At 40.2% G+C, this 13,511-nt stretch overlaps 1 protein-coding gene across 1 annotated transcript; it reads left to right on the top strand.

The window, feature by feature from the left end:
• The first annotated feature begins 773 nt into the window (after positions 1–773).
• Positions 774–13,244, top strand: LOC119916739 (endothelial cell-selective adhesion molecule-like). The gene is given in 6 exon segments (XM_038736715.1): positions 774–777; positions 1,012–1,157; positions 2,204–2,405; positions 2,743–2,898; positions 12,876–12,998; positions 13,114–13,244. Coding segments are annotated over 6 exon segments (762 nt in total).
• The last annotated feature ends 267 nt before the right edge of the window (positions 13,245–13,511 follow it).

Raw genomic sequence — 13,511 nt, 5'->3', positions numbered from 1 at the left:
CTGCCATGTGAGTAATTTTTATCAGGTTTAGCAATATTTTATTTGATATTATTCTGTCATAAAAAAAAAACATACTCATGACACAAAACAAAAAAGCAGAAGGTAAGAAACAGAAAAAAATGTTATTTCGATAATCAAACGATCGTTTTAAGTAGTTTTAAGTTATTTTCAGGCAAAATGACCAAACGTTCCCTTGTTTTCATCTCCTCAAATGTGAGAATGTGCTCATTGTCCTTGTTTTATGATTGTAAACTGAATATCTTTGGGTTTGCAGGGTTCTTATGTAAAAAGTATGGAATTTGATTTTAGTCATTCCCATATCTGGATAGGTAGCGAAGAAAGAAAAGAGTGTGGAAAATATTTATGTTTCCAAACTATTGCCCTCATTCTGTTTTCTAAAATTGAAAATTGTTTTAGCGCTTGGAGCAGGCAGTCAGCTGTGTGAGAGAGCACGGGCCAGAGCTAGCTTGATGTTGTGAAAAGCAAGGCAAGAAGTATGGCGTGTGACTAATGTCACGCTCCTATGCAGAGCTGCCAAAATGTGTGGCAACCCTGGTTTTGGACTGTTAGTCAGATAAAACGAGATGTTTGAAGATGTCACATTTGGCTTCAGGAAATTGTAAACAGGAATTTTTCACTGTCGCCTCTTTTTAGTAGGTTTAATGACTATGCTTAGCTAACATTTGCTAATTAGCACTAAACCCAGCAGATTTATTAATTTGTTAAAATAAGTTGTACCCCTGCAAAAACAAAGATTCAGTTCAACATGGGACATGGGTGTGAACATCTAAAATTAAATTAAATAAAACAAACTATAAATATCATAGAACATAAACAAGCATTTGTATACACAAATTGAAGCATGACACAGGATTAAAATATTTCAAGTTATTATAATCTATTATTATCACTGGCCTGCCCCAGCTAATGATAACAACAAAAACTGCTGTGCCTCTGCTACGTTACAGTTGTGATTAACCGTTCCCATACCGGTCTGTGTTGTTGTTCCAGGTGATACCCACAAGGTGGAGATCCCCAGAAGAGAGATGGAGGTGGTCAAGGGCCAGATGGTGGTATTACAAGCCTGGTACAGCCCCAACTCAGACATTTCTAAAAACTCCGTCCTCTGGCAGTTCATGGGAAATGAATCCAAGCAGGTGAGGAGGTCAAAACAGAAATCAGCAACAGTGTGCTGTATGGTTGACCTCAAGTGGAGTAGAGAAAGAACAGCCTTTTTAAAGTGATTAAAATGAAGTACAGTGTGTTTGCTGATCCTCCTACTCCTGTAACATTTGAGCTGAAACAACGAATGAGTAACTATTGTGACAAACAATTAACAGTCGTTTTTCCAGCAAAATGCTCTGGTTCCAGCTTTTGTAATGAGAGGATTTGCTCCTTTTCCCTGTTTTGAGGACATTTTGGTGTGACTGTCGGTCAGACACCTCAGGCTGCAGGAAACTGTGATCAGCATTTTCACCATTTTCTGCCATTCCATATAGGGAAACAAAATATAGAACCTTATGAAGTTTTTTAACTTTTAATTGTGGGAATTCTTAGTTGCGAAGCAGCTAAATATTTTTACATGCAAGGTCTACCCTAACTCTTAATATATACTAGATTAATCCTGAGAAAGCCATCTAGGGATTATTAATTTAAACACCATTGCTGATGTCTAATTCATAGTAGAAGGAAGAGCATGATAAACGAATGGATGCCACTAATGACAATTCATCTCTACTTTTCTGCAGCTCCTATGTAGCACGAACTGCTGGTGAAACTGTACATATCTGCACGGTGTGTGTGTGTATCAGTGGGTCTGAGTGTGTAGGGTCTTTGCATGATTAATATAATCTAAACAGTTTGAGTTTCTGATGCCTCCGAGCTTATCTCAATCAGGAAATCAGCCTAAAATTTAACATCCACCATCTGTACATGTAAGGATTATCTTTATGAAGGACATTGATTTCTGTTATATTGGTAATCTGCGCATCTTAACATAGCTAAAGCAAATAAAATTTTCAATATTTCACTTGAATGACTAAAGAGAAAAATGTCTGTAGTACCTTAGTTTCCAAATATGTTGTATTTCATAAAATGGACTCAGAAATGTTGATGTATTTAAAATATTAATAATTAACAGTTTAATGATACTATGCTGCTGTGTTAAGTCCAGTATTTCCATGGACCTGTTTTCTCCGTTAAGGTGATAAACTACAGCTCAGGCGAGGTCGGGCACGGCCACAACGAGTTCACCAAAAGAGTGGGCTTCAGTGCAACCATGCCCTCAGCCAACCTCTCCATCTATATCAACAACACGCAGGAGTCTGACTCCGGACGCTACATCTGCAGTGTCATCATCCTTAAAAGTCCTGGCATCACCGGAGAGATACACCTTAATGTTAAAGGTAATGTACTGCAGTATCAGAGGCTTTGCTGAACATATTTTGAAGGATTTTTGGTCAGACCAGTCTGTTAAAAATCATATTTGTGTGAGCAAGTACTAAGCATAAATAAATCTCATCTGCTGTTTTGGGATTCACTGGGCTCTGAGGTCATTATGTCATCCTCCAGCAGCAGATGGAAACAGGGTGGGGGTTTTAAAACATTTTCTTATTTGAATGCAATATGGCTACTGCCCTGAGAAATCTATGTTTGCAGTGGATTTAAGCCTGATGTAAAAGTTCAAAATCAGGTCACTGATCCTATATTCTTATCACTCGGTCTGTCTCTCTGTCTCTACAGTCCCTCCTTCTCCCCCAGTATGCACCATGACAGGGAACCCAGTGGTGAAGGGCAATGTGACTCTGAGCTGTAAGTCCAGTCATGGAAAACCCATCCCTCAGTACAAATGGACCAAAGCCGCACCCTTGTCTGAGGTCTTCTTCTCCCCAATGCAGAGTAAGTATTTTCACGACAATGCAATTCTTGTACTTAAACTGTCAGTTCATACAAATTACAGAAAAAATATACACTTACTTAGAATCTTTAAACATAGATATGGTTTTATTTGCCAAGATTTTGATTTTATTTCACCTTGGGTTTCACCAATCAGGCTACATACAGGTTCACTTGGTGGAGGTTTTTTTGGGGTTGTGTGCAGCCTTAGATGAAGACTGCAGGAACTACTAAAAACTGAAAAAAGTACCTTCACCTCCTCTTTTGCTTTTCAGGTTTTATATTTTTGTTTGATATTCTCCTAAAATATGTTAGAATTAAACATGACATTTTCTATTTATTTATTCCTTTATTTTGAGTTGAAAATGTTCATTGTGTCACGTAACTAAGCCAAATTTTACACTGGCTCATCATGTCACATTCAGGCATCCATCCCATTTTTACCCTTTAAAGGACCAGTGTGTAGGATTTAGTAGGATCTCATGGTTGCAGATTGCATCCTGCTGAATACCGCTTCAACCACATCCCCTCAACTCTCCCTTTCCAAGCCTGTAGAGAGAACCTTCAGTGGCCTTCAGGTAACATAAAAACGCGAAAGACCCTCTGTAGAGCCAGTGTTTGGTTTGTATGTTCTGGGCTACGGTAGAAACATGGCGGTGCCACATGGCGGGCTCTGTGGAAGGGGACCTGCTCCCTCTGTAGATATGATTCTAAGATAATGAAAACATAACCATTCTTTCATTGTGAAAAGATTATTTTCCTTTGCTGCTAATATATCCCCCTAAGTTCTTCTTCACTCTGGACCTTTTTGCTACGTTCAGACTGCAGGCCTTAATTCCAATTTTTTTGTTTGACAATTCACATTATTTCCTAATGTGGCCCATATCATATCAAGTGTTCACAACTTTCATTACGGTTTCTGGTGCTGTACAACGCAACTGCTCAACTCACTAACGTTACAACGTCTCTCTCTCTCTCTCCCTCCCCACTGTGCCCACACGGACATGCACATAACTCAGAAGAGAGTTTGCAGTCCGGTGGATTTCAAGTGGAAGAAAGAGAATTTGTAAGCAGATGAGAGAGCCACATATTTAATTATGGCCTTTGTGGAGCTTTTTCGTTCCCCGTGGCTCCGTCTACAGCAGAGCTGTGACAACAGCTGCTCTAGAGTGACGTCAAAGTTGCGTCAATTCCAACCTGAATGTCCAGACTCAGGTCACATTTAAAAAGATCCAATCTGTATCGGATTTGGAACACATATGGAAGTGGCCCAAATCCAAACTGGCTCAGATTCCATGTGACTTGGCCTGTTCACATTGTTGGTTGGTTGGGTATCGTTTAAAATTTCACGATACCAGTACCAAAACCAGTACACTTAAAGTGATACCGATACCTATTGAGTACTTCATTCGATACCTTGCATAAAATGCCACCTGTTGAAGCCATTCTAGTTGATTGGTAGCCTATTATTATTATTTTTATTATTGTTATGGAGCCGCAAGGTGATCTGTTTTATTTTATTCTTGTTTCAAATAACTGTTACATAAAAGAATTGGGAAATTGTACCAGATCCTCCTCATCCTAATTAGTTCATCCTCGTGGGTAGTATTATACGAGGAAAGACTACAGCTTGGGATTTTTTAATATTTACATTTAAATTCATACACTACATTTACATACAGAAGAAGAATCGTTGGGCAGATAAGAGTTTGCAGCAGTGAGGTAATACTTTACTCCATATTTTTCTCACTTGATGTGCTATCTCTTTGCATTTTACTGAGCAATCCACTAGAATCTGAAGGCCGGCTGAGCGAGTGTGTGTGTCCCACCCACTGAAACCAACCTTTTGTCTTGGTAAACCGGAGGGTGATCAAAAGCATATAACAGAGTACTTGTACTCCTGTTGCACTCTTAAACACAGAACCAGCGGTTCTACCTGTGCAAGTCCATTGAGTTAGGCCACCTACAAGAGTAGCTTTTTCTAAGCACACCTACTCACCTAAAGCTTCCAGCTACAACTACGCTCAGTCCATGTGCTACCATACTATTCCTATTGTCTCCGGTGCACGCAGGAGGTATCATGCCATCAGGCACTCCTCAAGCCTTTAAAACAGGCACCACCCACATCTGTTTACTTCTCTGTTGGGTCATGGAACTGCCAGTCTGCAGTCAACAAAGCAGACTTTATCACTGCTTATGCTAACACATTATCTCTTGGGCTACTGGCGCTCACTGAAACCTGGATCAAACCAGAAAACTATGCTACTCCCCGCTGCGCTGTCCAGCAATTACTCTTTATTACTCACCCACACCCCCCCACCGTCAGGGAGGACTGGGCTCTTAATTTCTAACAAATGGAAATTCACACAGCTACTACCCCCGAATCAATATGACTCTTTTGAATACCATGCTGTCTTTGTGTCTGCTCTGGTAAAGGTCTCTGTGATTGTCATATACCGTTCACCAGGACAAATGGGTAACTTCGTGGACGAGCTAGACACACTGCTGTCTTCAATACCAGAGCATGACTTCCCCTACCTGTCCTCAGTCACATGAACATTCACAATTTGAACTCAGCAGACTTCCTGTCTCTGATTCAGTCCTTTGATCTAACACGGGTTCTCAGCCTCCCGACCCACAAAGCTGGCAAGGTGCTTGACCTTGTTCTTGTCCGAAACTGTGCCACCAAGTGCCTAACAGTCACACCTCTACACGTGTCAGACCACTATTTCACTTAGTTCATGGTATGCCTACAGGAACAGCCCATTGTTCCAGCACCGTTTGTCTCACGCCGCCGCAACCTCCCACTCACTTTGCCTCAGTGGTAGCTTCCGCTCTACCTTTCCTCAACACATTTTCCTCACTTGAGGTCAATGATGCCGCACAATCTCTGTGCTCTACACTAAGCTCGTGTCTGGATAGCCTGTGTACTCCGTGCACTCCGTACCGAGCCACTGAAAGAAAATGGCGAAAAACCAAAGACCCCGCCAACCTTAAGGGCTACCAATTGCTCCTATTCTCCTTCTCAACAAGCATCAGTGCTGCCAAACCTGTGTTCTGTAATAACAGAATTAGCAGTACCACTGACTCAAGGAAATTATTTTCCACTTTCAAAGTGCTACTAAATCCTCCTCCACCCCCACCAGCCTTCCAGGTCAATGGTTCTTCACTCTCCTCATTTATTCCTCTCACAGAGAGCGAAGTATCAGAACTCCTGACCCATAGCCATCCCACTACATGCCCACTGGACCCGATTCCTACGAATCTCCTCCAAACTCAAGTTGAGAACTATCGGCCAGTGTCTCTTCTACCATTTTTATCCAAAACTATCGAACGGGCAGTATTCAAACAAGTCTCAGAATTCCTCTCATGGAATGACCTCATAGATCCATATCACTCTAGTTTTAAGAGTGCCCACTCTACTGAAACGGCTCTTTTGTCTGTAACAGAAGCCCTAAGGTCAGCTAAAGCTGCAGCCCAATCCTCGGGTTCTTATCCTGCTTGACCTATAGCTGCTTTTAACACAGTCAACCACAGTATCCTGCTATCCGCTCTCTCAGCAATGGGCATCTCAAGTAAAGCACTCCTGTGGTTCGAATCCTACCTCTCGGGTTCCTACAATGTTTTGTGGCAAGGACAATTATCCTCCTCCCACTGCCTCTCCACAGGGGTGCGAAAAGGCTCAGTGCTAGGGCCCCTTCTCTTCTCAATTTACACCATCTCACTGGGGCTGATCATTCGCTCTCACAGCTTCTCTTACCACTGCTACGCAGACGATGCGCAACTCTACCTATCCTTCCCGCCAGACGACCCCACTGTCTTGGCGCGGATCACGGACTGTCTCTCGGACATGGATGAAGGCTTGCCACCTTCAACTAAACCTCTCTAAGACTGAACTCTTGATCATTTCAGCCAAGCAATCTATCCACCATAACATCAAACTACAAATTAACTCCTCTACCATCACTCCAACCAGGGTGGTGAGAAACTGTTTCTCACCAATCTGAGTAAATGTACATTTACTCATTTGGCAGATGCTTTTATCCAAAGCAACTTACATTTGAGGAACAACATACAACATCAACAAAGCATCAAATACAGCACGAGATCTACAACTGACAATACATACTAGTAAGAGCTAATAGCACATGTCACATCAATGGGGTAAATACCTAGGGAAAGAAGTAAGATTTAATAAAAAAGTACTATCAATACAAGATAATTGTAAGGCGATAGAAGAACAGCACAGAAAATGCATGTTAGAGGTTAGGTGTTAGAGGTGTTATAAGAGGAACTGTTCTCCGAAGAGATGAGTTTTCAAGAACTCCTTGAAGTTAGAGAGGGACGCCCCTGCTCTGATGGCGTGTGGTAGCTCTTTCCACCATCGTGGTGTCACAGATGAGAACAGCTGGGACTGGGATCGCTTTGTGTGAAGGGATGGCAGAGCCCTGCGGGGGTTCGTTGGAGAAGCGTAGTGGCAGAGAAGGAACGTAAACTTGTATTATGGAGTTTAGGTAGATGGGTGCAGACGCGCTGCTGTGTACTGAACCTTTTGTAGGGGTTTCACCGCACAAGCTGAAAGACCTGCTAGGAGGACATTGCAATAGTCAATATTTGAGAGAAAGAGGAGGAGTGAAATAGTTTAGTGACCAAATAAGTTGTGTGAAATAAATTTAAGGTAATTTTTTGATATGTGTGTTGAAAGTAAAGAACTGAAAATTATTTTAACTTTTGATCAATAAACTGAATTGCAAGATCTCCGCGAGTGCTTTTTCCTTTTATTGGTGAGGAACAACAGTCACAAGTATTCAACAGAAAGGAATCTGTTTAAACAAGTCAGACAGACTACACTAAAGACTCACGAGAGACTGCATGTCCAGCCAATCAAACCAGCTACACCAGCTGAAGCCCCAGTTGCAGCCAGAGGCTCCATGAGTAAAATCAGCTGATCGTTTCTGCGCCACAAACGCGTTTAATTGATGTGATGGAACGCAGCGACCAATTGGTGACAAGGGATGTGAATAGCAAATAAAAATTTACAGAGAAGTGTTAAATGATACCAGAAGATGATGAAACCAACGGAAAGCCAAGCTTGTGGTGATAAACAACAGTGACAAACATGCCTGAGACCGCAGCCGAAGGTGAGCGGCTGTTAAAATCACCCATGGACTGTGCATGGAGCATGCAGGTCTTTTTATATACAGTTTATGGTGCAGGCACATGAGGGGAAAAAAGGCATGTTCTTCTCTTTCTGTCGGTGTGTTGCTGGTGTGTTTGGCTGCAAAACCATACAAATAGTAATTTTTTGCTGCGATCTGGTTACAAAAATGATCTATTGATGTACTGGTTTGACTGGAGACGTTTTGATTCTACTTGATACTGAGCTGTTTTGGTTGATACCATAAAGGTATCAAGTACCATTCCTAGTCACATATGAGCAAAAAAATTTAATTTGGGTCACTTTAGCCTACAGTCTGAACATAGCCTTTGATTTGGTAGTCGGAGAAAAAAAAGAGGTGAATAACATTCGCCTTTAGTGAAGTTGTAGTCAACCAGCCTTGTTTCTCCATTAACGTAGATATGTACGAAAAAGAAACAAAAAATGGCAGAGGAATTCTCTGTAAGCCTGTTCATGTGCAGGTCTAAATGTCATGCACCTTCCTGCTGCCCTTAAATGCAGATATAGCTGAGTCCTTGTTGTCAAGTCACACGCGATAAGCCTGTGGCCATTACTGATCCCATATGTTTCAGATGCACCTCAGAGGAAGATCCTTGATCATGCCATAACATGCAGTGTTTAATCCTCTTTACAGATTGAGACAACTCAAATCACACCATACTCCTCTCACAGCACTGCCCATGCAAGAGAGATGTAATACAGTATATTTCGATAGGCTATGCTTCTGTTTTTGCATTATTTTGTTTGTTTCCAGATGATGCTGCAGAGAAAAGACCATCTGTTTCTGAACAATAGGCTGATTGAGTATTGACTTAACTGCTTTGATCTTTAACCCTCATCTCTTTATAGCAGAAAGTCCCCAGACTCATAAAATAAATAGAAAACTACTCCCTCTGATTGTTCATTGACCCAGGTTTTTGTTGCGCAATATGCAACATTCACGCCTATATCACATGTCTGTACCCTCTTACATGCCTTCGACACTCGAGTTCAACTCATCTTTTTATTTGATGTATACTCTCTCTCTCTATGACACTTGAACTTTACTCTGTCACTGTTTATCTCTTTCAGCAATCGCTCTCTCTCCCTTTTTTTCTCTCTCTGCTGATCCTCTCTCTGCACTCCTCATTTCCTGTTAACCTTGGTGCCTAATCTAACAAGCCCCATGTCATTACTTGATCAACCCCTCTAAGAGGCATAAGTTGGATTTGGGACTGAGAGTGCAGCGCATCTCACTCTTCCACCCCCTCCCCGTCAGTCTCTATCACTCCACTCCTCATTCATGCTCACCGTCTCTCTGCCATCTTTCCTTCTCCAAAAAAAACAAAAACAAAACAGAATGGAGATCTTGCCCTCAGCCTATGCTTGTCCTGGGGTTCATGGGTAAGGGTTTTCATACATTCTCATACATATTCTATTACAGCCATAAGCAGTAGAGAAGCTTTAAAGGAAAAAAATCAACCCGATATGTAAGAAAGCTATAGGATTATGTTTCAGAAACCATCCAAATAAAAAATGCTTAGCAAGTGTCAAACCAGGTGATAATCCCACTCAACCTGAAACATTCACATGGCCTTGTACATTGTTGATTAAATCATCAGAAAATGTGGATAAACTCTCCAGGAAAAGCAGGTCGTAGTATATCGTCACTGTAATCATATGTAATAATGAACAGCAATAATAAGGGTTGAATTTGTTCTTTAAATCTCTGTAGTATGTGTGTTGTGTTAGATCTAGTTATCCTATTGCATCCACTCATCTTTTCATTGTGGGCTATATTTAGTAGTAGCCTATTCTGTCCTCTTCAAAGCTGGTTAGTGTGCACTAAATATTTTTGACAGTCTTTTTGGACCAAAGGTCATAATCACTATTTAGAGTTCATAGTAGGTCTTAAATGATTTGTTGATCACTCAATCCATAGAAACTCATAATTCAAAGGGATAGTGTGAAATTTAAAAAAACTGGCAAGGAAGAGGCGAGGAGGAGGCAGTTAGGTTAGCCACTGGTTGGCAGGCAGAAACTGCTGGCCTGGTTCTGTCATAACAAAATTCACCGACCAGCGCCTCTAACGTTCTAGCTCACTAAATCACCTTGCTAAACCTAATCTTCTTTGTCAAATTTGTACAAAACCACAACATGATGTTTTTGTAAGGATCAAATATACGAGACATGTTGATTTGTCAGCTTTAGAGGTGCTGCTGGGAAGATTTTTGTAATCGCTGTACAGAGCCAAGCTAGCTATTTCCACCTGTTTCTAGTCCTTCCAAGCTACGCTAACTGGCTGCTAACTGTATCTTAATTTACCGTACATAAGAGTTATCGATTTTCTCATCTAACTAACTCATGGCAAGAGAGTGAATAAGCCTATTTTTCAATAACAAATGCTAAAACATTATTTTTTTTCCAGCCTCTATAATTTGAGGATTTGCTGAATTTCTCAGTTCTGTATCATTTTAACTATATCTTTGTGTGTCAGACCATTTGTCTGAACAAACAAGTAATTTAAAAAGCATCTTTATTAGTGTAATCATTAGTTCCAGCACAGCAACAGTTAGAAACAGTTTACAATATATATCAGTGGCACTTAAATGGAAGCAATGACTGAATACAGTACATAAATAGAATAGTGAATGAATAGACAGATGTGTCTCCTGTACAGTCCTGTTTTAGTTTCTTAAGTGCACATTGTGTCCACTAGAATGCAGATTTTAGGAGTATTGTAGGTTTTTTTTTAATCTATCTTTACCCATTAGACCTGCAAGATGAAATTAATTTTAAAGAGTAAATTGCGGTGTGGATTTGCATTAGTTTCCTGATTCCTTTGTTTTAAAATGTGTCTTCTTGACACATAGAGAATGTGTACGTGTGTTTTTACATTAATTATGAAAACTAATCCGCTCATGCTTGGCCCATGTCACATGAGGAGGCAAACTATGAGCTTCATATAGAAATGCTGCTGATTAATGCTTATATGTCAAGGCTTTGACAAATGCTGCTTATTGACCTTGCAGTGATGGTAGGGTAATATGAGTAACGCTGTCTTGACATGAGGCAGCACATACTGAAACCCCAGCTCTGCTGCTGCTGCTGCTGCTGCTGGGATCTGATCACTGTGCGGGCTTGAAATCACACCAAACTAAGAGTCAGCTGATGTTCTGCTAATCTGTCACAATTGGGTTGGGTTCTTCACAGCTGGTTTTCAAGCCCAGGGATTAAATGATCAGAGAGGGACAGGTGCATATCACACTAATGCCACTGTTTTATTTGGCACCCACTTTTGTTTTGATTTCTGAGGCATGATTTTAATAGTCTGGTTAAAAGGTTAACAATAAAGCTATGATTTGTTAACGAATGTCAGCTATCTTACTTTGAATTTTAATTATTTTAGTGTAGGTGATATGCATATTTAATTGAAAAATTTGTAGACCAACACAGTCAGGTAGTGCTTGATTACAGTTAACAATTTCTGACTTTTTCATCCATTTACACTTTTAGTTCACCACAATCTAATGTTAGTGACAAATTTACTGTAGTTCTACTGTGGCAGGGGTTTGTGTGCACCTACCTACATTAATCACCCTCCTGGTGGTGCAGAAGCATATGGTGCAGACAAAACTCACCCAGCTGTTTGGATAAAATGATTATTAAGGATTTTCTAGTCTCATGCATTAATATGCTGCTTGCTGGCATAATGTGAACCTTGACTTTTCATCTGTGACGATTGGATGAGTCCCTGGGTTGTATTACTTTTCTCTTTGTGGGAATTGACTCGGTGCAGAGTGCTGCAGGCAAGCACATATGCTTATAAGACCTCCAAACAACAATTTGGGAGGGTGATTCTACAAAAGAGATGCACACCCACTCTCTTTTCCTTACGATCCCCACGAAAGCAAAAAACACATTTGATGAAGAAACGTGACGTCTAAGATTGGATTTCGGAGGATTTGTTGTGATAAGTCCTTCATAAAGCTTGTTTATTTTTTTATAGCCTATGTTTACAACAACACAGCATTTTAAAGCCAGATGTGTAGAGAGGAACAGATTGTGATGAATGGAAATACACAGTTGTGAAAGCACTGAGATGGATGCACACACATTTACTGCTATGTCATGACCTTGGTGTGGGAAAATATTTAGACAAAAATTGCTGACAGACATCGTTATGTAGAAAGACTGCAGAGCTGTCTGCTGGGGGATTGCATGAATGCCAAACTATAATACTGTAGATATTTTAGAAGGGCCAATACGGGATTAGATTCTGCATTAAGGGTGGGAATCTGTAACTAATGATTCAACACTACCATGATATGTTACACACAATAAAGGTATAGTGATATAATAATGTCTTGTGTACTACAGAATCAATTATCTATAAATGAAGAGAAAATACACCCCTATAATTACAAAATCATTTGTCAATAAGGAATCAGTGTATTTGTTTACTGCATTATGTAATGCATTCTGTCACAAAACTTTAGTCCATAGCTTTTTTAAAAAACACACTATCATGCAGAAATATACAAATAAAATGTCAAACTGTCTCAGAAAGCAGAAATATCTAAGGAAACACTTATAATAGTAGGAATGTATCAATTTCTGATGTCAAATGATGTATGGTTTCCTTTATCTATGAGAGAAATTTCTATACAGCTCATTTTTGCATTACATTGTATTATGACGTTCTTTGACAGTAAGTGCTCTTACTTAATGTCAACGTGTATAGTAGTCTTGGATAGTTGTACAATGCCCAAATCACATAAATATGGTTGTGGCGTGTGTGCAACTGTTGATTGTTTTGCAGACGAGAGACACGGAACCCTCCGGCTGAGCAACCTCACTAAAAGCATGTCAGGGAAGTACATCTGCCGAGCCAGCAACACTGCCGGATCAGACACCTGCTCCATTAACCTGGAGGTTATCACTTGTGCGTACACATTAAAACCTTTTTGTTCCACTGCACGCCAGCGTTTCAACACTGTTTTAAATAACAGCTGTGATGCTCATTGAGTGTAAATACTGATCTGACATCTGTTTTCCAGCTTCCAATGCAGGCATGATTGCAGCAGCTACACTGGGGTTGATAGTGGGACTGGTGGCCATGGTGCTTTTCCTCATATTCATACTGAGGAGGAGGGGACACTGAGGAGAGATAGCCAACGAGATCAAGTGAGAGTTTCACATATCTATTCATATCGCATAGTTGCACAATATTGAATAATGAATTCTAAAGTAGTGTATTGCGCACTTTTAATTAAATATACTGCTATATACACAAAATGCAATAACTTGTGGTTTGCAAACACTTTAAACAATAAGGTGCTTTTACCAGCAGTTTTTTCCTTTACACAGTAACAGTGAAATATTTCTTGTAAATCTCATATTAAACATTAATGTAATCAAATCAAATATAAAACCAAAGCTATATATATATATATAT

This window comes from Micropterus salmoides, unplaced genomic scaffold, assembly GCF_014851395.1.
Source record: "Micropterus salmoides isolate LMB-PRFRI ecotype aquatic unplaced genomic scaffold, ASM1485139v1 Ms_hic_scaffold_2140, whole genome shotgun sequence".
In the NCBI taxonomy this organism is placed as follows: Eukaryota; Metazoa; Chordata; class Actinopteri; order Centrarchiformes; family Centrarchidae; genus Micropterus; species Micropterus salmoides.
The sequence above is the reverse complement of the archived record's forward strand: the minus strand, read 5'-3'. Positions and strand labels throughout refer to the sequence as shown.